The 22,838-nt window shown below is 38.6% G+C and overlaps 1 protein-coding gene and 1 long non-coding RNA gene across 5 annotated transcripts in view; one reads left to right on the top strand and one right to left on the bottom strand.

Annotated features, from left to right (window-relative positions):
• Positions 1-22,838, bottom strand: part of LOC109143693 — a 36,910-nt gene that overhangs the window by 6,343 nt on the left and 7,729 nt on the right. Inside the window, exons 4-8 of one of the 3 annotated variants that reach the window (XR_005602089.1) lie at positions 19,605-19,717; positions 16,967-17,101; positions 12,078-12,118; positions 11,353-11,490; positions 4,845-6,476 (exon numbers count right to left, since the gene is read on the bottom strand). This is a non-coding gene — a long non-coding RNA (uncharacterized LOC109143693). Of the gene's footprint in view, positions 1-4,844; positions 6,477-11,352; positions 11,491-12,077; positions 12,119-16,966; positions 17,102-19,604; positions 19,718-22,838 lie in introns of those variants that run through there. The other 2 variants (XR_005602088.1, XR_005602090.1) reach the window with 2 other exon arrangements.
• Positions 14,818-22,836, top strand: GAL (galanin and GMAP prepropeptide). 2 transcript variants are annotated; one of them, XM_019282030.2, is made up of 7 exons: positions 14,818-14,987; positions 15,149-15,229; positions 15,853-15,907; positions 16,832-16,903; positions 17,292-17,378; positions 20,363-20,440; positions 22,526-22,836. In XM_019282030.2, exons 2-7 carry the CDS (start codon positions 15,149-15,151, stop codon positions 22,576-22,578), a joined length of 426 nt encoding a protein of 141 aa, XP_019137575.1. In that variant the 5' UTR covers positions 14,818-14,987; the 3' UTR covers positions 22,579-22,836. The 2 variants fall into 2 exon arrangements, with proteins under 2 accessions (XP_019137575.1, XP_010404076.1); XM_010405774.3 differs by lacking the exon at positions 16,832-16,903 and having other exon boundaries at positions 14,824-14,987.

The raw sequence follows: 22,838 nt of genomic DNA, 5'->3' as shown, positions 1-22,838 counted from the left end.
AACTTCATCATGAGATACAACAAGTAACTGAGGGTTAGAGCCACAAACATTTTCCCTAATTGCATAAGCCATCCAACAGGCATGCCATGAAATGGATGACAATGAGGATGGAATAATTGCATTTCCAGATTTCTGTGTGTTCAGATCTGGGAAGAGGTACAACAGTGTTGGGAACTGGAGATAACAAAGCTATTCCTTAAAGCTGTCATCTGCTACATTTTATGTACCCAAATGGTGGACATTCATCATGGAACAGTTTCAAAATTGTAGATTTTATTTTGTGATGAGGCTTACTCATAGAAAATGGATAGAATATAGATCTTGCCATAAGCCACCACCTTGGTCAGTAGTATCTGTTACAAGCTCATGTGGATGGACAATGCTGCCCTTCTCGTGTCATAGCCATGAGGAATGTCAGCCTGTTTTGGGTTACAAGTTGCAGGAAGTCAGGTGAAAATGAAAGAGGGTTCAGTACTGGTGCCAAGGATTGTTGGTTTTTACATCCCAAGATATTGTTTAAAAAGGTATTTCTCAATGTGTACCAACAACATTTTAATTTCCTAAATTTCAAAGCCCCTGAAGGGGATCTGAATCCAAATCCTTACTTATTCAATACAGAGTAAAGATAAACCTCTATGACAGGAATATGTCTACGACAGAACAGGCAAAGCTGAAAACATACATAGATAATGGAAAACCCACCAAGCAAAAGAATAAATGAAAAATTACAGAAAGGGAAATATATCCAGCAAAAAATGAAAGGTGTAGGACAAGGGCAGTTTTAAGAGAAAGGCTGTCATACAGCTGAATGACTTGGAGGGAAGTCAGGACCATATAACCTGCACAATGTGTAAAGGTACATGGAGAGCTTCATACCTGACCCCCACTGCAAGGCAAAAAGCTACAGCTTGACTGCCTGCTGGGGCTGCACTAAGCACTGGACAGACACTGAAAAAGGAGTAGCTCCTGTGGCTGGGTTCCCAAACGAGCTGTTCTGTGCGCCTGCACTCATCAACATCTCATAATACTCATTGCATGAATGCACCACAGACTTCTGTGTTGTGTTCAAAGGCCAGTCTGGGTAATTACAGTTTATCCCAATTTTCCTGGTTTTACTCCAATACAGCTGTCAGTAGCCTAACAAAGATACAAATGAAATGGTGCACTTTTATTCATGTGCTGCATCACAGTGAATGGCATGGTCAATAAAGCAACACCAGTGAATGCAATTTATCAACAGTGTTGTTAAGGTTGGAAAAGACCTCTAAGATGATCAGGTCCAACTGTTCACCCAGCACCAGCACCACTAAACCATGTCCCCAAGTGCCACCTTCACACATTTTTAGAATGTTTCCAGGAGTGGTGTTCCTACCTCTTCTCTGGGCAGCTGTGGGTAAAATACTGAAAAACAAAGTTCAGTGAGAGGGCATGCTTGTTTTGGCTGTGGTTCACCAGGGACAAACTGTCTGCACACCTTAGGAGCAGAAACACAGAGGGAGCTTTGTGTACCACGACAAGGGAGATGTGGAACAACGGATGGAGTGGCACTGAAGTTGTGGTCACGCTCTGTTGAAAACAATGCAGCAATTAGGAACTAAGCCAAAGGAATGATCCCAACAGTCACTGAGACTGGAAAATACATATTAATTTTCATGACTCTACATATGCTAACAACTAAAGGCACCCTTCCTTATTTGTCTTAAAAATCTCTGATGGAGGGGTAAGTGAGGATGAATGGGAGATTGTTCCCATGGGTGTCATTCCAAAGTAGTATTTATGGGAGGAGCAGTAATCTTACATTTTTTTTCTTAGATCTGACTGTAGCAGTTTTAAATTGCATGAATTATAAGTGCTTGATGAGTGTTATAAGGTGAAGCTGCTTGGAGATGTTTCCTAAATAAGTTTGGATATAGGCTGACAGTTTGGGCATTTTTGGTCCCATCTCAACTGAATGTGCAAAGAATAAGCATCACAAATTTACAAAAAGATAGTATTTCATGCAAAGAGGCTAATTAGAATTCACAGGTAATCAAATAATATATTAAAGTATCCTAATACAGAGTTAGAACCCTAAATTTAGGGACCTATTTTTAAAAAATGCATTTGAACATGGCTTAATAAAGAAGGCTGGAGGTTAACACCTCCCCATACTGCATTTGCTGTAAAGGTAAGGCTTATTTAAAAATAACTGATTGATGTATGACTGGGACAAGAGTTCTACACCCCCCAGGAGTGTTAATACAGCCAAGTCCTGAAGCCTTATGAGCAGTTTCATTGCCAGGGTGGGGTTGCAGAGTGGGGAGCGAGAAGTTCAGAACAAACAAAAGGGAAACAAAAAGGCAAAGGGTGAGAACTACTTCAGCAACACTCAATATGGAAAATATCCAATGAATCAGACTGAACAATAAAGCAATATCTAGAAAACAGAGTGATCAGGAGACATGGAAGTGCACAAAACCAAATGTAATTCACATTGCTTACAGTGGGATGATTTTGCAGATGAGAGGACTATTTTGCTATTTAGTATTTTCTGAATATTCTATGAATTAGCACTTTGTTTTAAAAATTCTGCATTGAGAAAAGATGAATCTGCTTCTTAATAGCCCAGAATGACTCACAAGTCTTCATGGTTGACACCAATTGCATTTTAAAGGTCTTAGTTTACAAAAGTCTAATAAAAAATATTCTAGACAACTCTAAATATTGAAATGTCTTCCAAAGCATTAAAATTTCCCTAAATATCACATACATTTTTCAAATAGGAGTTAATGCAGGAATAAAATGCTAATAAAATAAGCAAGCTAACCATAAATATACACAAAATGAGTAAATTTCATTTATATAAACCATGAATGTCATTTTCTAACTGTAGGCCACACAGTGAAAACTGACAGAAAAATGTGATGCTCTTTAAAGAAACCAAGAGGAAGATCTCTGTGGTGACAGAATTCATAGAATAGAAAATTATCTAGCTATTTCTAATATCTGTGGTTCATGTGAGAAAAAAACAGAACTGCCACTTCAAAGGGTAAGTCTTTTCTTAGCCCTCAAAAATGACAGTAAATACATTAAAAAGGTATTATGCACAAAGTATCTACAGGACCTTTGCAATAAAGAAACCAGCTCTAATATGTGTTATGCTCTTTTATGCACAACCTTTCAGCATTTTTTTTTCCATTTTCTGACTTTTTCTTACCTGGCTTACAAGTGAAAAAGGAAAACCACATTTTAACAAGTACAGTTTGAAATTTGGAACTACATTCATGAATGGAAACGATAAAATGAATTTTTTCAACTGAATGGTTAAGGGCTTCATTTTATTAACAAACCAGTTTTCTTCATGTTGAAATCTGTAACAGAAAAAGGATTAATCAAAAATAATATTTTTCAGAATCACTTGGCAAGGGTATTACTTATTGTTGCATTTTCCGTTTGCTTGCCTGGTAAAGGAATAAAATAAGGAAAACACGATCACTTTGATTAGTGTCTAATCAAAGACATCGTGCCACTTAACAGATGGGACAATGATCCTTCTTCCATTCTGTTCCTCCTCTTGAAGCATTTATTTTTCCCAGTGGAAACCTGGAATGACCTAATTCAAAACGGAGGCATCTTGGTTTATGTGAGAGGAGCAAAGGAAAAGGGGGTGTCTCATTTTTCCTTTGCAGGAAGGTCAAGCGAAGTTCTCCAGTCACTCAGAAGATGTCTGCTGCTAATAAGGCAGAGAAAGCACTTGCTTTGTTTCCCCACAGCACACACTGAAATCTTCCAACCACTAATGCTTCAAGTTTCTCTCTTAAAATACAAACAGCAAGCCCTTACCAGCTGTTTGCCACTGGGACTCTAGATACTGTTTTAATGTTCGTACAAAAAACTTGGAAGATAATAAGCTAAATTGTGACAACATTCTTTTCCAATTTGTTACTTCATCATATTTCTCCACATTCAGCTGAAGTCCAATTTCACCTCAGTCTTGGATTCATCAGTGAGGATAAATGCCTACTAACAAGACATGCAGAGTGTACTTCCTATCACAGCTGACTGCTGTACTGATTCTACTTACAAGGGCCTAGAGTACCAGTTACCAGCATAAATTTTTGAAAGGAGGCTTACATTTACATGACAAACAAATTTTCTGACAAAGTCAGTGAGGAAGCCAGAGCAGACAGTCTGCCACACCAATCAGATATTGAGAATATTGATATACATTGAACATACATTGAAGTTAGGGACTGCTATCCCAGCTGGGCCCTCTCCTGGCTTCTTGTACACTCCCATGGGAAACAGAGAAAGCTTTGATGCTGTGCAGATGCCTTTCAGCAATAGCTGGAACACTGTGTGCTTTCAAACATATGAGCTGCTATGAAGGAAATTAAATCTATCCCAGCCCAAACCAGTTCACCTACAAAGGTGACACATCAGAATAGACAACCTAAAGCTGGTGGAGTACAAAAGTCCTCCCCTTATAAACAAGCATGGTATTCTCATTTTCCGTAAAGTAACTATATTTGGCATGTTGTTTTCACCACTGGGTAAATAAATAATTTTCCATGCCCACCCTGTAGGTATTTACATAAGAACTTGCTGTTCAAGGTGTCATCATATTTGAAAGACAAGGAGCCAGAGGAGAAGATGATACATCTCATCCTGAGGTACACAGTTATCTACAGATAGATGGATTTATGCTCTAAGTTCCCATGGCCATGTTGAAGCAGTCTCTTTAATGGAGCTAAGATAACTGCCCAGTTCAGCACAGCTGCCTAAAGGGAGGTGGGCAAAATAAATCTTACTCCTCTTTAAATATCTTTTTCTGTAGCCTAGAGAGACATTTGCAAGTAAAAAGAGAGCTTTACCCCTTCTTACCCTGCTCCAATCCACCTTTCCTCAGCTACCTGTTGTTCCTAATTCAAAATACCGGATACAACCTTTAAAATCCTCAGTAATTTAAAACCTCCTATTGGGAAAACACTCTTCTTGCCACAGAATATCATCTTGCAGCTGAGTTGTCTGTAAAAATGTGTAATTTTTCAATATTAGGACTTTGATTATGAAACATTTCCTTATAACCTTCACTGGAGCCTGTATTTACTAACTTTCAAAGACTAGAAAAAGCCATTTTGGTCAGTCAATAACAGATGGAAAAGCAAAGGTCTATTTCATACATGTGTGCTTATCTTTACCCAACAATGGAGGCAAAGCTTTAGACCACCCATATTACTTCATTTATTTGTTAACATGTGGGTCACACCAGAGTCTGCAGCTGCAGATATTAATTCTTTTTGCAATGATTTATTAATGATACCCAGGACATACAGAGAAAAACCAACTGGAAAAAGAATAAGCATAATTACTCCTATTTTTATCATGCTGGGAAAGTCTACATTGATACAAGTGTTCATTACAGAAACCTTTATGAAATTTCTGTAGATTTCTAATGAAGAACAGGCAAGTATTTTCACAGTTTATAATACTTGTTCTTTTCACTGTCTACAAAGCTTATTTGATAAATATTATTAAATTATTCAAGAAAACTAGTAAGCTACTTGCCTGACAGGCATATTTCTGATTTTTTTTTCTGGTTTATTTAATTTGCTTTATTCAGTTATTTAGGGAATGGAGCCTGTAAATTTTCAGTAATAATTGAACTGCTGTGCAGAAAGAAGGAAAGAAAGAAAGAATAAACACACAGAGAAGTTTGAACTAATCTGAAGAAAAACTACCCATTTGTTTTACCTCAGCATTTGTACATTTAGAGAACTACATTTTTAGGTGAATAATGAACTTCTTCTACTATTTGTAAAAATGTAAGAAGTACAACCTTGCAGTGAAGACCGGCTTATAAAGTCAGGTATTTGTGGCTGAAGTTCTGAAGAACAAAACTTTAGTAAAAAATTTAAATATTTTCTTAAAGGCTTCTATGTAATATGGACAAGTGTAATTTTTTTCTTTTAATAAAAAGGTATTTACACCATTGATCTTTAGAACCTAACCAAGACACTCAATACAAGTTCTTAGTTGCATGTGTTTTCAGCAGAAAGAGAAATTGCTAGCAAATACTCAGAATCCCTTTCTTGAGACCTCACTGATCCCTAATTTAGGTACTTACACACCTGAACTTGGATGGTGTGAAACTTATTTCCTGAAAAATGCAATGTTAGGTTCTGAATACAGGACAAGTGCAATGATGTCTTCTTGAACCTATAAATAGTTTGAAATAATAGTCCCAAAAGAGGTATGAAGCTTTCTTGTTTTAGTTTTTTTGCAAATTAATATAATAACATTGACTAGATGGTAATAATTTTACTCTGAGTTACAACATACAAAAGTGGTCCAGTGGGGGTGACTTGGTAAATACTACATTCAATATTTTTTCCTTATACACGTTTACATGTATAAGCAAAATAAATTAAAAATTACCTGCTGGTTCAAACTCTGTAAAAACTTGAATCCCAAAACCTTCTGATGGCCTTCTTACACTGATAATAAAGAAGTGAAAGTTGATTAAAATACACCCATAGTGCTTCTAAACTTTACAGTCCTGTTGAAGTGTTCAACCAAGTAATAATTTTCTGTACTTGAAAAATAAAATAAATATTTCTTTCCCTCATGTAAAAACAAAAAATTCCCAAGTAACTCCTAGGACACACAGAATGAAGACAGCAACCAGAAATAAGGTGACATGTTCCTCTGGTAAGTGTTGCACATTTATTCCTTTTTACCCATAAAAAAAGACGTTAATGAATTAAATGGGTATAGATGGGGAAAATAGAAAGAATAAAATGCAGGCTTCATCTGGATTTACTTGGTGCTACATAATAAATGTGTGTGGGAATTCCAAAGATGGCAATCCAAAGGACTCAATGAGATATTGCCTTTTTTTTTCTTGAAGAGTCTGCAACTATTTGCTAGTGGCTAATAGAAATCTCTAACTTGCATTGGAAACAAATGAGTCATCTTCTTCTGCAAGTTCAAGTCCTTTGAAGTAATATCTGATAAGATTGTATATAGGTAAACATATCTTTTCCTTGGATAGAAGTGGGAGAAACACTCAATTTGAATCCTGCTAATTCATGTTTGGCTACCAAGAATAACAGACAGTTTTGAAAATTGCGTGTAATCAAGATGCTCATGTAAAGTAGCAGTGCTGATTCACTAGGCTAAAGCTCTAACATTTCTGCAATACCTGAGAAATTCTCCCCTTCATAAATACTGCAAAGACAAGAGCATACAGTTTCTGTGCACAAATGTCCAGGTAGCTCTGCAAGCAGCCAGATTAAGCCCCTCCTTGATCAAATATTGTGTCAGGTCCATGCACATCTAGGATATCCTGTGCTTTGTCTTGAGAGGATAGGTAGAACAAAATCAATTCCTGCAATTGTCTTGCAAACCAGGCCTTTGAGTGGGGGCTTGCTACTCTTTTTTTGTTAACTTCTTTTTGTGTGTGTGTTCTGAGGAGACTCCAAAGTGGTTTTTATGGGAGTGTTTTGGCAGCAGTATCAATTACCTCTCTGAAATGCCTGTAGACCAACACACACAGGATGGGGAAAAACCAGGCAGAATGAGAGGTCTGTGTGCACGATGTCACTGCAGTTACAGAGACATGGTGGGACAGCTCACATGACTGGAACGCTGTCAGGGATGGCTACGACCTTTTTAGGAGAGACAGACCAGCAAGGGGAGGTGGTGGAACTGCTCTTTGTGTGAGAGAGCAGCTGGGCTCTATTGAGCTCTGCCTCAGGCTGGGTGAAGAACAAGACAAGAGCTGATGGGTAAGAACTCAGGGACAATGTGGGTGACACTGCTGTGGGTGTTTGCTACAGGCCACCCTGTCAGGAAGAGGAAGTCAATGAGGAATTCTCTCATCAGCTGGAAGCAGCCTCACAGTCACAGGCTCTGGTATTCATGGGGAACTCCTGCCCTGATATCTGCTGGAAAAACAACTCATGTGGGCACACAGGAGCCCAGGAGGTTCCTGCACAGCACTGATGGTAACACTTTGACACAGGTGGTGAAGGATCCATCGAGGAGAGGTGTGCTGCTGGACCTTGCACTGACAAACAAGGAAGGACTGGCTGGGAATCATAAAATCATAGGATCACTAAGGTTGGAAACAACCTCCAAGTTCTACAAGTCCAACCATTAACCATGTGAAGGTTGGGGTCAGCCTTGGCCGCAGTGACCATGGAGTGCAGGATCCTACACAGAGGAAGCCGGGCAATGAACCCTTGATTTCAGGAGAGATATCTTTGGCGTCCTCAACTATCTACCTGGAAGAATCCCATGGGTTAGGGATCTGGAAGGTAGGGGTGTCCAGGAGAGCTGGTTAATACTCAAGCATCACTTCCTCCAACCTCAAGACTGCTGCATCCCTATGAAGAAGAAATCACACAGAGCAGGGCAGGAGACTTGCATGGATGAGCAAGGAGCTTCTGGCAAAACCCAAAAGGAAGAAGAAAGTTAAGGAAATGTGGAAAAAGCAACAGGCTGTTTGGGAGGAACATAAGAATGTCGTCAAAGTTTGCAGAGACGTGATGAGCAATGCTCAGGTCCTCTGGTAAGGGATGTCAAGGGCAACAAGAAAGGTTTTCCACCCAATTTTCTCAAACCTGTTTTCAGATTACACAGTGAGCCTGTAAGATGGAATGGGTTATTTCTTATCATGGAAGAAAAAGACTAACTGGGTGCATTTACAGTACAATAATGAAGGCTGTGTAATATCATCCTGCTAACTCTATTTTGTGCTTTAACAAAATAAAACCCAGTAACAAACAAGATACAAAAAAGTGAATTTTGTAGCTGAATACCTATCTTTTAACATTCTGCCTTTTTTTTTTTTTACATTTAAGTGAACTTAATATAAAAATACTTTTGGAAAATATTTGATGAAAGTATTATTCTGTAGTTCCTATTTGAATTACTGTGAACGCATTTCACGTCTGAAGTGCCTACTTGTGAGGCTTTTTGTATTACAATATTGCAGCATACTTGCTAATTAAGCAGCTGGCACTGCTGTCCTGTTAAAAAATAAGAGCCGTGGAAGCACTGATCTGCTTTCCTGTGGCTTCTCATTTTAGTACACATAATTTGGTAAAGCACTTATTATAATTTAGCCCAGGTTGGAACAAACCTTGAAAAATCGTCTCTTGTTTAGCACCCTGACCGCTTGACTTTAAAACCTCCATGATGGGGACTCCACTAAGGCCCTGGGACACTGACTGTTTTCAGTCCAAAAAAATTCCTCTCTTACATCAAAATGAAACCTCTCTGAGTACAGCTTGTGCCCTTTGCTGGTTGTGCTCTCCATGGGTGTCCTTGTGAAGAGAGAGCATCCACGCTTTTTGTGACTGCCTTTTGGGAACTAGAAAACTATGATGAGGTTCCCCTGAGCCTCCTCTTCTCCGGGGTGATAAGACCTAACTCCTTAAGTCTTTCCCCACAGAGCAGGTTCTCCAGCTCTTTAATCACCTTTGTGGCCCCGCTTTGAGCCCTCTCCAGTGTGTCTTTTTTGAACTGTGCATACCAGGACTGGGCACAGTACTGCAGGTGTGGCCTGACAAATGCTGACTAGACTAGGATGATCACAACTCTGTCTCTGCTAGTTATGCTCCATGGATGCAGCCTAGGATCCAATTTGCCTTCCTTGCTGCAGCAGCACACTGTGGGCTCATGTTATCCTGTCCACCAGGATTTCCAGATCCCTTTCACCAAGGCTCCTCCTCAGATGGGCAGATTCCATCATTTACTGGGAACTTCGGTTATGCCATCCCAGGGGCACAACCTTTCTCTTGTCTTTGTTAAACTTCATACTGTTCTTTCTATCCCACTTTTCCAGCCTGTCCAGGTCTCCCTGTAAGATGTCCCTTCTGACATGTTCAATGCACCACCCAGTCTGGTGCCACCACCAGATTTGCTGAAGGTGCTTTCAATCCCATCATCCAGACCATTGAGGAGGATGTTAAACAGCATGGGGCCCTACAGGGATTGGGTAGGCAGGAATTCCTCCTGAGATCTTGCAGGACCAGAAACTCTCTTGTGTTTGGTAGGTGTGAGCTTCCTGAAGCTGATCAAAGGAGGAGGAAGCCATTGGTGAGCAAGGAATTAAATGGAAAACTAAGCCAAGAACCAGCCTCCTTCAGGTAAGCATCAGAATTCAGAGTTTGGTAAAGGAGCCTCTACAACTATAAATCTTGAATCAGCCCTTTGAGTCAGAGGTTCCCAGCTGTTCCCAGCTGGACTCACAGTCAGAGAAGCTGAGCTCTGTCTAATATTAGCAGGAGCTGAGTGCCAAACTCAGCCCCTTACAGAGCTGAGATATTGTATTTGCCTCTGAGAGAGGCAGTGCCTCTGACCCATCCTTCTCCTTGGCCTACAAAGGAAATAGCTGAAGCAGTGGGTCTCCTGGAATTTCAGGGAGCCTTCTGCATATATATCCTGTTTGCCCAAATAGAAGCGTTCTGGGGATGCATAACCTGGGAGTGGCAATAGGGTGTGCAATCCGTATTGATCTACTACTACTAGTACCAGAAACACTTGAAAATGGTATTTCTTAGAATATTTCAAATCCTCAGTGCTTTTCTCAGATAAATTGTCATCAGGAGAGCCTCTGGTTTTGTCTGACTTCTTCAGGAAATGAAGCTTGTGCCTTTGTGCTGGCAAGCAATCTGTCCTTGATATGTTTGAACCTACTGGCCAATCTTAACCTAATGGATACATTACTCTCCTGTAAGGTAGCAGGAATCAAGACTAAGTGGTTTTTTTATCATTTCTCACAGTAGTATTGATGTATATAGTAATTAACTTTCAGAATTTTTCTCTGACGTTTTCATTCTGTGGTTTCTCTTCTATATATATACAATTAGTCTAAAAATCACCTTGCTTCTTGAAGCAAAAATCATTTTAAAAATACATGAGATGATCTAACGTGTGGTAGTCACAGTTTTGATGCAATGATATATGTTTGTGAGTAATAGCTCTGGTAGCACACTGAATGATGTAATGATAGGAAATTATTGGTTGATACCAGTGTAATTCAGAATAGAAAATAGCCTTTCATTCAGAAGTTATCTATAACATTTAGTTCTATTTGATGCTGAGATGGCAAAATGTGCAACAGATTCACTCAGTGAAAATTGCCTACATTTCACAGAAATTACAAAATGGGAAGAAAACAATAGCAAAGGGCTTGGAAGGATGAAGGAAATGACCCTTCTCTTATTACTAGTTTTTTTTTTTTTAAACAAACACAACAACCTGTTTTCTGTTCTCCCTCCATTAAAGAAGGAAGGAGTTCTATACATGTGAGGGAAAGACTAATCAGGAGGTTTCTTTAAGACTTAAGAGCAAACTACTTACATACAAAATGATAGTTGCATATAGAAGTTCTGTCATCTTCAGATAAATGCAGACAGCATCATCTTCAACTTATCTCTGCTTAGATTAACAATGAGCAGCTGAGATGCAAATGTTGAGGGCTGAGGTAACGGTGTTGAGCTGAAAGAAAAACTCCAAGTAACTTTTCAGCTCTGTGGCACTACCCCCAGACTCATTTACCACAAGACTAGCAATAAATCTTTAGATCAGTGAAGCAATTCCCAGCCTTGATGGCAACTGGAATGCCTCCTTGCTTCTGGATACTCAGATCTTGCAGTGTCCATACTCAGTTAGAAAGAGGTTTGTGCCTTTCCCACTCAGATTTAGCCACAGAAAGTCTTGCATTTGTGTTCTCCATGCTCAGTTATGATAAATCGCTCTATTCAGGATGGGAACACTGATCTCAAAAATCTAAAATTGTTTCCAATGCAGAAGACAGCAACATCAGTTACTGGTGTCACTGCATTTTAGTGATCTCCTGGTAAATACTGAATAGGATTCAAAGTAGACATCTTGAAACTTCTGCAACCAATAATTTCTAGTTAGCTGGATGCTGACACTCCTCCAATAAAGCTATTACTTTCTGTAATGTCATTATTTCACTGGAATTACTCATATACGGGAGACATTTTTTTCTGATTATTTATCTCCCAAGCCTATAATTCATTACAATTGCTCATATAATATTAGAGATTTTGTGTACATACCTGAGAAAGGTCTTAAACAGTATGTTCAGACTTGATGTTGCCTGGGAAGTAGGAAAAAACCTCACTCATTTTTTGTGCGGAAGGACATCACTGTGACTGAAGTGGTTTCTAATATTTGATTTTAATATTCATTGGTGAGTTGCTGAAAAGAACCCTGCTCTATAGCTTCAACACAGAAATAGCAGACACACTTTTTCTTGCTTCATTCATTCATTCATTCATTCATTCTCTCAGCACCCTTAACACTGAAGGGAGTCAACTGCAGACTCCAGACCCTTTGAAAATATAATGCAAAATCCACTTCTACTCAGTGTTTTTCCTACTATGAAAGATAGCCATACTGTATGGTTTATGTTTTTTGCTAATTAAAAGGTAAATGAGTCCATCTTACCTCATCAATTGTATAACAAAGACATTTTTACCATTAAATACATGGTAGAATCCTTAGGGTTTACTGTTTGTTCTCAAAATGAAATCTTCAGTGACAAAAATGCAATAATTTTTTTTCCCAAGTCCAATCTTTCAATACTGTCATTTATTTAATTCCTATTATAATTTCCTTAAAAATTCAAAGCTTTTTCCTCTGGCTGCAAACAGTATTCTTCCCTGTTTTTCTTTTAATTATTTTTGAAATGCAGTTACAATCACATCTATAAAATACATATACATGTTGCTCTGTGAGACAGCCAATTCTGTCTCTCATGTATCAGCTTAGAGACATCAGAGACAGTTTTGTTATCAATGCTTATCTTTCCACTGACTTGAGTGAACTTTAGATGAGCTTCATGGTGAGTTTATCTGATGATGGACCTCTAGTGAGGATTAGGCATAACCTAACAGTATCTGCAAATTGCATTTAGCCTTTACAATTAACCAGACAACAAATAAATCAAGAGAGGAATAGACTGAAGGGTCTCCTCAATGACAACAAGCTGTGCAGTCACAGAGATGGCCATTAGTCAAGCTAAGCTAGGAAAGGCAGGCTTCAGACTAATGCTCTTTTTTTTTTGTCTGAGCAGTGAGATTTAAAATTTCTATGGAATAAAAAAAAGACTAATAGCATTCTTGACAAAGAAAATTGAGGGAATGAGAACATCAGTTGTAGGAATGACTGATAAAATTATTTAATTGACACTAACATAAAGATAGATTTAGACCAAAAGTATGATGGGCAAGTGATGGATTAAGCTTTTCGGTATACAAGAAGGCTTTCTTTTGCATCTGACTCTAGTGGAGATGAAGAGATCATTTCACTCTAATTTGACAGGAAGGTGCAAGTACTGTGGATGAAAAACCAGAATAAAAACTGCAGGTTCAAAAACATTATTTCAAATACTTTTTACAGGAACATCAATAGTAAAACTGTAGTCAAAGCTCACAGAATTAACATTTCTTGAATGCAAAATTGGACATCTCTTCATGTAACTTCTGTGGTTTTATTCAAATAACATAGAACATTTTGTGGCACAAAAAAGCTTCAAGTTTCAAAAATTACTTAGTGGCAATTAGCAGCTGAGATCTAGGGAATATCAGTCAAAACTGCACTTTTGATAAGGTAAACATCACTTTGCAAAAATTATGTTGCTGTTTCCAGATCTATCTTATCTGAATTGTGAGGATCATGCAATGGCTGAGAGAACAGCTTCAGCAAATGATAAAAAATATCAAATAAAATCTGCAAAGTTGAGCTTCCCATGTATGTACATCAGCATTTACGAATTGCATAAAATAAACTTTATCCCAGCAGTTTTTGCTCAAACACCCAAAGACAAATCTAGACTCCTATAACCCTACTGCATCTGACAAAAGAGGGTAGGAAAAAGAAATAGGGGACACAGCTTCTGCTTCTAGCTTGGATTATGAACATTATGCTACATTGCAGTAAAAACCGTTTGCTTTTAAACAAGTGAATGATGAGTGAATTGTTCAAAAGTTTGCAGAGACTTTTTAGCAGTTTCTGAAAAAGGACCTGTAAGTATTACTTATCCTGTGCAATATCTGACATGTTTTCTTATTGAAAGAGAAGTGAATTTGAGAACTTGCAGTGAATAAACTAATTTGCTGCAGAGAAAATACAATTTGCCAGGGGGGGGAAAGGGAAGTAATACTGGAATCTCTGCTCTGTAATTTAGTTTCGCACATCCCGATGCCAGCTGTAACCACAACTGAGATGAGCAAACTGGTGAAACTCCACTGGTTGTAGACGCACAGGCCAGGGTTAATTTAGTCACTGGAGAGAGCTAAACCGCTGGCTTTCATATACAACCCTACAACAAGTGCTATCTCAGATACAGAGCGGCAGGAAGTAGAGTTTTAGCCGCTCCTCTGACTGATGCTGGAGCACCGGACACGAGTCAAAGGGATTTCAAGGGGCCGCGAGGGAACCGCAGGGCGCTGCCGGGCTCGCAAGCACAGCGGAGCTGTGTGAAGTCCCCGCTGTCCCCAAACGCCGTGCCTCTTGTCCGCCAGCAGCACACGCAGACACGTGTGTTTAGCGCTGCTGCCGTACCGGAGTCTGGGAAAAGTGCGTGTATTCCCTTTCCGCAGCCCCGTCCCCCTTGTGCCGCGATCCCGCGGGCGGGCGGAGGCAGGGGCACAGGGCAGGGCAGGGCTAATCGCCCGCGCTGCAGCTCCGGGCTCCCTGCGTCGTGCTTCCAAGTGCCTCTAATTGGATTGCCGTAATTTCTGCCCTTCCTAAAGCGGCGGGTGGCGAGGGGAAATGGCCCGGGGGAGGGGGGAGGCGGTGGGCGGCTCTCGGCTCCGGCGGCACGGCCGCTCCGCTGCCCATAAAGCGCGGCGGGAGCGCGGCGCGGCCGCGGCCATGCAGTGAGAGCTCGCCGTGGGACCAGCCCGGACCGGCCCCCGCCACGCCACGGGAGCACTGCGAGGGACTGACCGCCCCAGCTCAAGGTACCCCCTCCCGGCCCTGCTCCCAGCGGGAATGGGGCAGCCGAGCCCTGGCAGCCGAGCCCTGGCAGCCGCCCTGGGGAGTAGGTTCGCCCCCACTGCCCACCCAGCCGCCCGTGCCCCGGGCCACGCAAAGCATTTACCCCGTTGCGGTTTCTTTCCAGATGCAGAGGTGCACCACTTTCCTGTTTCTGTCTTTAATCCTTTGTGCCACCCTCTCGGAAACACTCGGGCTGGTTTTCTCAGTAAGTATCTGTGTCTCAGCTGGCAAGGAACTGGGAACCTCCCGGGGATCCACACTGCTCTGAGGTATAGGGATTGCAAAGGGTGCGGCACTCAAAACCATTTCGGGCTATAAACAGTTTGCTCTTTTTTTCCCAGCTAAGAATTTGGAGATTTTAAATACTAAAATCCCTTATAGCAAATACTATGACTAAGAATGTCTAGTTGATAGACCAAAGTTGAATGGGTGTCCCACCTCTCTCAGAAAGATGATGTACATATGGACCTCTTTTATGAAGAAGCTGTCAGGTAAATCCAAGCAATAAAAAGAAGCACTGTTGTTTGTTAAGGTGGCTATCAGGTGGTAATATAAACTAAGTATAAAGTTGAAATTTCTGCCTCCCAAGTGTGATGTGCAGTGATCACTTACGTGGTGTGAAACCTTCAAATCGCAGGGATGTCAATAGCAGCACTATAGATTTAGGGAGAGGGTGAGAGCTCACCATGATTATTTGCTTCAGTATGATTTGCTTTATTTTTAAAATATTTTTTTCTGGATTTTGAGCCTTCAGAAGACTCTGCTAAGAGAATGTCCTTTTGAGTGTAGGTTGTGCAATAACATACTTGCATTTTTTTTTTCTTTAAGGCAAAAGACAAAAGGGGTTGGACTTTGAATAGTGCTGGTTACCTCCTTGGGCCACGTAAGTGAGGCACTTTTTTTTTCATTACTTCAAAATGCAGAAACTGTGTTATTTTCTCTGAGTATAGCAATTTTGTCTAAACCTGCAAGACTGAAGAAATTCATTTGGGAAAACACTTGTTTAGATGTTTGTTACATGGCTATCATAGAACTGAGTTATCTTAGACAACAGCTGTTCTTTTCTAAAGAAGTGTTATGGGAGGCCTTATGTCCACAAACTCATCTGCTCACATTTTGTGCTTCTGAACTGTAATTGTCATACGACAAATACGTCACCACCAGAAGTTTTAAAAAATCTTAGAGCATCTTAGATGTCAAGGGCAGAATGACAAAATGTGGCATTTGGCACTTCTCCATGTATTTCAGATTTCACCTTTAGATCTTTTTACAAAATATTTCACTACTTGACTTTATTATACTACATTCTTTTTAATTGAAGCAAAATAAAACAGTAACTTGCAAACTCAAGACTGTTGATAGATCACTATGTGAAAAATAAATATATAAGGTGTTCAAAATACAGGAGCACTGGCTTACAGTGGAGATAACAAATGCAGGTTGTAAGAAAAGTAATGCAGTACTAAGCTGTTTCAAATATTTTTCTTTTTACTATTAATTCTCATGAATGTGGTAACATTCATTACCAAAGTTTCTATATTTTCAGTCTCAGTAACACACAGACAAATACTACAGATGCTTACTCTTGACACTTTTCATTCTTTTAGCTAGCAGTAAGGATACTTAAAAAAAAAGAAAAGAAGTTTAATGCATCTTAAATGTATTAACTGGTTCTGTAAATGTCTGGAAGTATATTTGCCCAAAGCAGATCTAAGAAAATTGGGAAAAGTACAGTAGGGAAATTTGCTTGTCAAAGACTTGTATCTTATATCTAAGACTGGATAATAGGAATCATCCTTTGTTGCAGGTCGTATTGATCAGCTTTTACTGATAAAGGAAATGCCCATTGCAAGGGGGAGAGAAGAGGCACCAGGGGCATGTAAGATAGTTTCTGAAGGTTATTCACGTAAATGATCCGCAGTTTTCTTTTAAGCAAACTCACCAGCAGCATTCTCTTAAAGACAGAGGAAAGAGTAGTAAGAACAGCTTCCCAGTGTACATGCAGATACACACAGTTTTTCTTTACAACTTCTAAATCCAGTAATAGCTTCAGCAAGTTTGTAGCACAGGACTGGGTCTGTAATTGAGACAAATCATAAGCACAAATTTAGAAGAAAGGTTACTGTATTTAATGACACGTTAACTTCTTCCTTGTAATTTTGTACATCAAAACTGGCCATCATGATCTTTTCGTTGAAATCCATGAAAAGCAAGGAAAGGTTGTTGCTAAGTCAATTAACTCCTCTGATTTTTAATTTATTTATCAGATGCAGTAGATAACCACAGATCTTTTAATGACAAGCATGGTTTCACTGGTAAACGTGAAATACCACCTGATGAGGATATTAAAGCAGGTAATGAAAATCTGAAAACCAGCCTTTTTGATTTATTTTATATGTTTAGTAATTTAATTACTATTGAATTAACTGATTACCTGGATACAAAACTATTTCTGCATTTCAGCAGAAATCCTAATAAACATATGAAATGAAAAAAAAAAAGACATTTGGCCATATGGTGTGATCTTTGTATGGTCACAGATTACAACATCTAAGTGCTTAGGAAAATGTATCATAATTTTGTTTCTTTAAATGTGGAATAGATCATATTGCTTTGAAAAAACTTTGATTTTTTTCTCTTTTCATATGTGCAAATAAGTGTTTCAAATGTCACTCCAGCCACTCCAGAGTTAATTGTTTTTTGGCAAAAAAGAGGGTGCATATAGGCATCTTTCACTAATGAAGGCTATAGAAAATACAAAGTCTCAGTATTTCCTATGATTAAGCAAGGTGGATTATCTTCATTAAAAGATTGAAAACCTGGTCACAACTGAAGTCAACCTGTTTTGATGTTGCATCCGTCAGAATTTAATAAGTGGCAATGAAAAGGGACCAGCCTTGTTCTGGATTTGTCATCCAAAGCTGGGCCTCTAAAACATATGTCTAGATTCCCTTTATGAAAAGAAGCTGACAATTTTTAGGCTTTATCTTGAACACCTATTTCAGGATAAAATGCAGAAATTTCGAGAAAAACCCATTTTATCTCCTGAGGATGAAACTAAACCTGCTGCAGACATCTAAAGTGAGCTGGGATGAATCTCATCCTTAGGCTGATAAAAGTGACCACTGCACTAATGGGGGCAAAACAAAGGTTTTGGAGCCTATTTTAAATACAACCAGAACAGCACAAATGCAGTTAACACTAAATGAGTTCATAAATAAAGGAAATGTGCTTAATTACAATCTCATACGTACGTGCTTTGTAAAGAGAAGAGAAACATGAATACCTTTCCTAGTTGGTGACACTCTCTGAAGGACTGTCAGTTCAGGTCTGGTACACAGTTATACAGTGGGGTTTTGTGTGTGGTATTTTTTTGGTGCTCTGCTTTGGTTTTGTTTGTTGGTTTCTAAGGAAAAAAACCCCAACCCTGCTTTCTCAAATACCGATGTAAAAACAATATTTGGCCATTCAGAGACAATGTGAAAGTAAGGGATTTGTAATCCAGCAGTAGAGAGCACATTGCAACGTTGCCATTTGTGCATGTACCAGGTCTGTCACAGGAATATGAACTTACAGATTTATGGAACTCTCTTGCTGGGTACTGTTGTGCCTTTACAATTGCAGGCAAACCCAACCAAACTTGTCAGGATGAGACTTCAAAATTATACAGCTGCCTCTGCTATGAACTTCATTCTCTTCCCTTACCAAAAGTTTCTTTGAAGCTGAAGTTTATTACAGAGTTCCTACCCAAAGGAGATTTAAATACATATATATATAAAATGCATAAGTTAATCAGAATCTTATTTTAATTGAAAATTAAGGATTTTCCTGATTATTTGCAAAACCACCTTAAAATGGCAATATACGCACATATTATTTTATTAATATAAGAGTTCATGCAAAGGACTGTGCTCTCCTTGAAGGAATGTTGCAAAATTCATAAGCTCTCCAGATAACCTAGAAAAATTTGTAAGCTGATTAGGGACTGAACACTAGGGCCAGGAAAAAAAAAAAAAAACCAAACCACAACTACAACCATCTATGAAAATAATTAGTCAAATATTCAAATCACAAGATCATAAGGATTTCTTTACTGAAATCTGCAAGTTATTGAATGTGCAGAATTACGGTCAATAGCAGAGTACAATATTCCCAAGTCACTGAGGAAAATTATTTATCCAATAAATATCACATAGATAATAAAATCTGGGTAGGAAAGTGACTAACACAATGCTAACAAAAATCCATAACAGGTTAGGTGGGAATAAAAGTTAAGGAAAAATTCAAATAAAAGAGTATTACTAATGCAAATAATAGTAACATCTTTGTGTCAGCTCAAAGACTGGAAGACAAGATTTTTAGGTGCAGGTATATTAAATGCATTCTTAAATGCTTATTCTCCATGTACCAGAAACCTTTGTGTCCCTTACAACCCTCATCAATGTTTTTAATTTGTGCTACAGAGCTCAGTCTGCCTTCTGACCCATCTGATAATGTTTTCAGTGATGTAATAATGGACTGTTCCTTCTGGTACCCATGTCTGTGTGCAGAGAACTAAAAATCTTGGGGAAATTACTTACCATTTGTTCTTAATAGAGAGCAGTTCTCCATCCTCCTAAAAACATCAAGGTGTCTTCCTCCAACCTCCTGCTAATTCCTTTTTTTCGTCCCATTAACAGATGCAGAAAACATCCTTCTCAAAAGTACAATAACAAGCACCCATTAGGCCATTAAAATAGCATCAAAAAGCTATTTTCACAAGATCAAAGACAAGTATATTGGATTAGATTCCTATGTAAAAACATAATCTTTCTGGACTTTTAGAAAAACACGCAGGCCTAGCTTTTGGGTTACAAATCACTTCTATATCATTTGAAAAACTATATGAAGAGCTTTTAACTGTTCTGTAAAGTTGATGATTTTGTTGGCTAAATTTAAAATTTAGCCTATCCCTGCAGGCTCAGGTGGACACAAGGGAGAGAGTTGGGAACAGAGGGTAACTCTCTTCTGCAACAGATCTCATAAGGCCCAAAGACCACAACCATTTCCTTAATATAATACCCAAAGACCACAATACCATTACCATAGCAGCTGCTATGCATCAATGGCATACAAAGCTGGGTGATTTTGATTCTGAGAATTGCAGTTACCTACCTTATACGGGCTTCACTCTTCCATGAAATGAGGTTTTTCATCAAGGATTTTAAGGAAAAAGGAATTTCAGATAGTTTGGGGGATTTTTTCCCTCCCCAGAGTACTCATAAACTTAGCCACAATATCTCACATGATGTATCTTTGAGCCATGTTAACTCTCAGTAACACCCAGCTTGTTTTACAGGGAATCTTGGAAGACCCGTGGCTGATGAAAACATTGTGCGCACAGTAATTGAATTTTTGACTTACTTGCATCTTAAAGGTTAGTGAATACCTTCTAATATTTCACAGGGTATGAAATTTACTGAGGAGACAAGACTATCCCTTAATGTACACATCTGCTGCAGATTTGAGTGTGCAAGACTTTGAACAGCACCTTTGGGATCACACACACAGAGTGCAGGTGGATCCTGCAAAATTGCACCTCAGTGGAGATCTGATGTAGCAGAGTTCTGATCCCATTCCATCACTTGTTACTGACAAAAGAAGTACATCTCCCTTTTTGCATGTATTCTACAATAAAGTTGCATGATAAAATTGCAACAACACTTAGCTGAATGTTGGCAAACAGCTCAGAATGCTCTTAAGTAAAAACCCTGTACAGCCTCACAGTTGTGACAGGAGTTGTAATACTGAGCTTACAGCTGGTTCTCTAAGAATGGTAACTTCACTATGGAATTCAGTGAAGAAGAAATTTGTCTGCTTCTGAGTTTTCACTAGTTTTGCTTTAAAAAACCACAAACAAACATGGTTTTTAGCTTTTAAAAACCTCTTCAGCTCTTCTAAAATTGTCTACAAAATGTATAAAACCATAATGTATAGCTGCAAAGAAAACAACAGGTAGGAAGTTGTTGTTGTACTGCAAATGTTTGAGGATTTTTCTGTCTCAGAAAGTAGACAACTCAATAAATTAGTAACTTCTATATTCTTGCATTTGTATACAACAAATTGTGAGCAATTTTGTAGTAAGTGTATGCTGTAGAACTGTGTGTTCATTTGTGTTTTAACTTTGTTATTAAAAGAGACTTTCAACAGATCTGTTCATTTTCTGCATACCTGGGATGCTTTTTACTCATTGTTTTCTGAATTATTTGTATCCATCCAAGGAAAATAATTCAATGTTTATTGAATTGAATTTGCATTTGAAAACAAAACCTCTTTATAGCTAGTCTTAAGGGCGTGAAATAATTCAAATATATACTTAAAGTAGATTATTAGCATGTATATTTACTGTGGACAAAGTGTAGTTTGTTTGTTGTGCCACTGTGAAGAAAGAGCCCAAAACACTCCTTTACTCTGCTGTGTGAGCCTAGGAGGCAAAATCAATATTTGGACACAACAAAAAGGGTGTGAAGTTAAGCTCAAGCACACACTCTCTGAGTAGGCTAAAAGCTGCCAAATCAGACAAGAAAACAAAATGCATCTCACAGAACTACAGATTACTTCTTCCCTGGAACAAAGGAGCAAAAAAGGCTCCCTTCTTAGGGCTGTGATGACAAACAGTTGTTTTTGTCCAGAAAAGGTGGTGTAATTACCATGTTCTTGTGAAAAACAAAAGAATGGATCTCCAGGTCTGGCTTTACACAGACATAGTTCTTGTATTCTCAGGTTGCAACAGACACAGAATGTTATCACATGTTATCTCTTAACAATAGTTATTGGAAAGGCTTAGTACAAACTCTTACACAAACCAGAACTGTAGATCTAGCAGGTGAAAACCGTATTTTTTCCATGATAGAAATCCTTTAATACTTTTACATAAATGAAACCTTACTACATTGAATTCATTGGTTTAGGTATGTTCCTTGCTGGGGAAGGCGGAAAAATCCCACTCATGGGGTTCAGATTCAGAGAATAGTTATTCAGATTAGACACACATACTAATCTGCAAGAAAAAGGCAGTCTTTTTACTGCTAAAAAGTACCTTGGTGATAACTAAAAGTGGCCTTCAGCTCTTTCTTTTGGAAATTATTCCCTCCAACTTTAAGTGCTTCTCATAAAGAGCAACATGCAGGATGGCAGCTGTAATTAGATAATATTAAGTCTTTTGAGATGCTGGGATCCAGCAATATCAATTGACATAATAAAATTAATATAATTTAATTGTTCTGTCACTGCTGTTTCTAAAATGTTGAAATTATATCAGGAAGATATTTTTGACATTCAAAAGAAAAAAACCCAGTATTTTATAAATTAAAATATGAAAAGTTCAAAGATTTGCCTCTTATAGTTGAGAAAAGTATTAAAATAATTTTTATTACTGAAACTGGATTTCATTACTCAATTGGTAAGATAAATATGCATACTTACACATGTGTTAATTACTTTTTTTCCCCCTATTTTGCAGAGATGGGAGCACTGGACAAGCTACCTACACCAGAGGAAATGAACCAGTCTTGAAGAATGCATTTTTATTTTGTTGCAGTGTAGATTTAGACTGAATTCTAAACAAAAGACCCGAATGACCTGAAGTTAAGAAGAATTGTTTGCATTTATCTGCTAAATGGTAAACAGCATTCTGCCCTTTGGTTGGTTTGTTGGGTTATTTTTGCTTTTTTATTCCCTTCCCTCCCTCTCCTGCAATGTTACAGTGTATAATTTTGCTTTGGTAAAATTTTTCTGTAGGTAAATGATAAAATAAAAATAAAGAGCAACTAAGT

Source organism: Corvus cornix, chromosome 5 (assembly GCF_000738735.6).
Source record: "Corvus cornix cornix isolate S_Up_H32 chromosome 5, ASM73873v5, whole genome shotgun sequence".
NCBI lineage: Eukaryota > Metazoa > Chordata > Aves > Passeriformes > Corvidae > Corvus > Corvus cornix.
This window is presented reverse-complemented; position numbering and strand designations above follow the sequence as displayed.

Coding starts and splice junctions, on each gene's coding strand:
- GAL (XM_019282030.2), top strand. CDS start 15,149: ATGCAGAGGTGCACCACTTTCCTGTTTCTGTCTTTAATCCTTTGTGCC. Junction 15,908..16,831: donor TGGTTACCTCCTTGGGCCAC/GTAAGTGAGGCA, acceptor CCTTTGTTGCAG/GTCGTATTGATCAGCTTTTA. Junction 16,904..17,291: donor AGAAGAGGCACCAGGGGCAT/GTAAGATAGTTT, acceptor TTTATTTATCAG/ATGCAGTAGATAACCACAGA.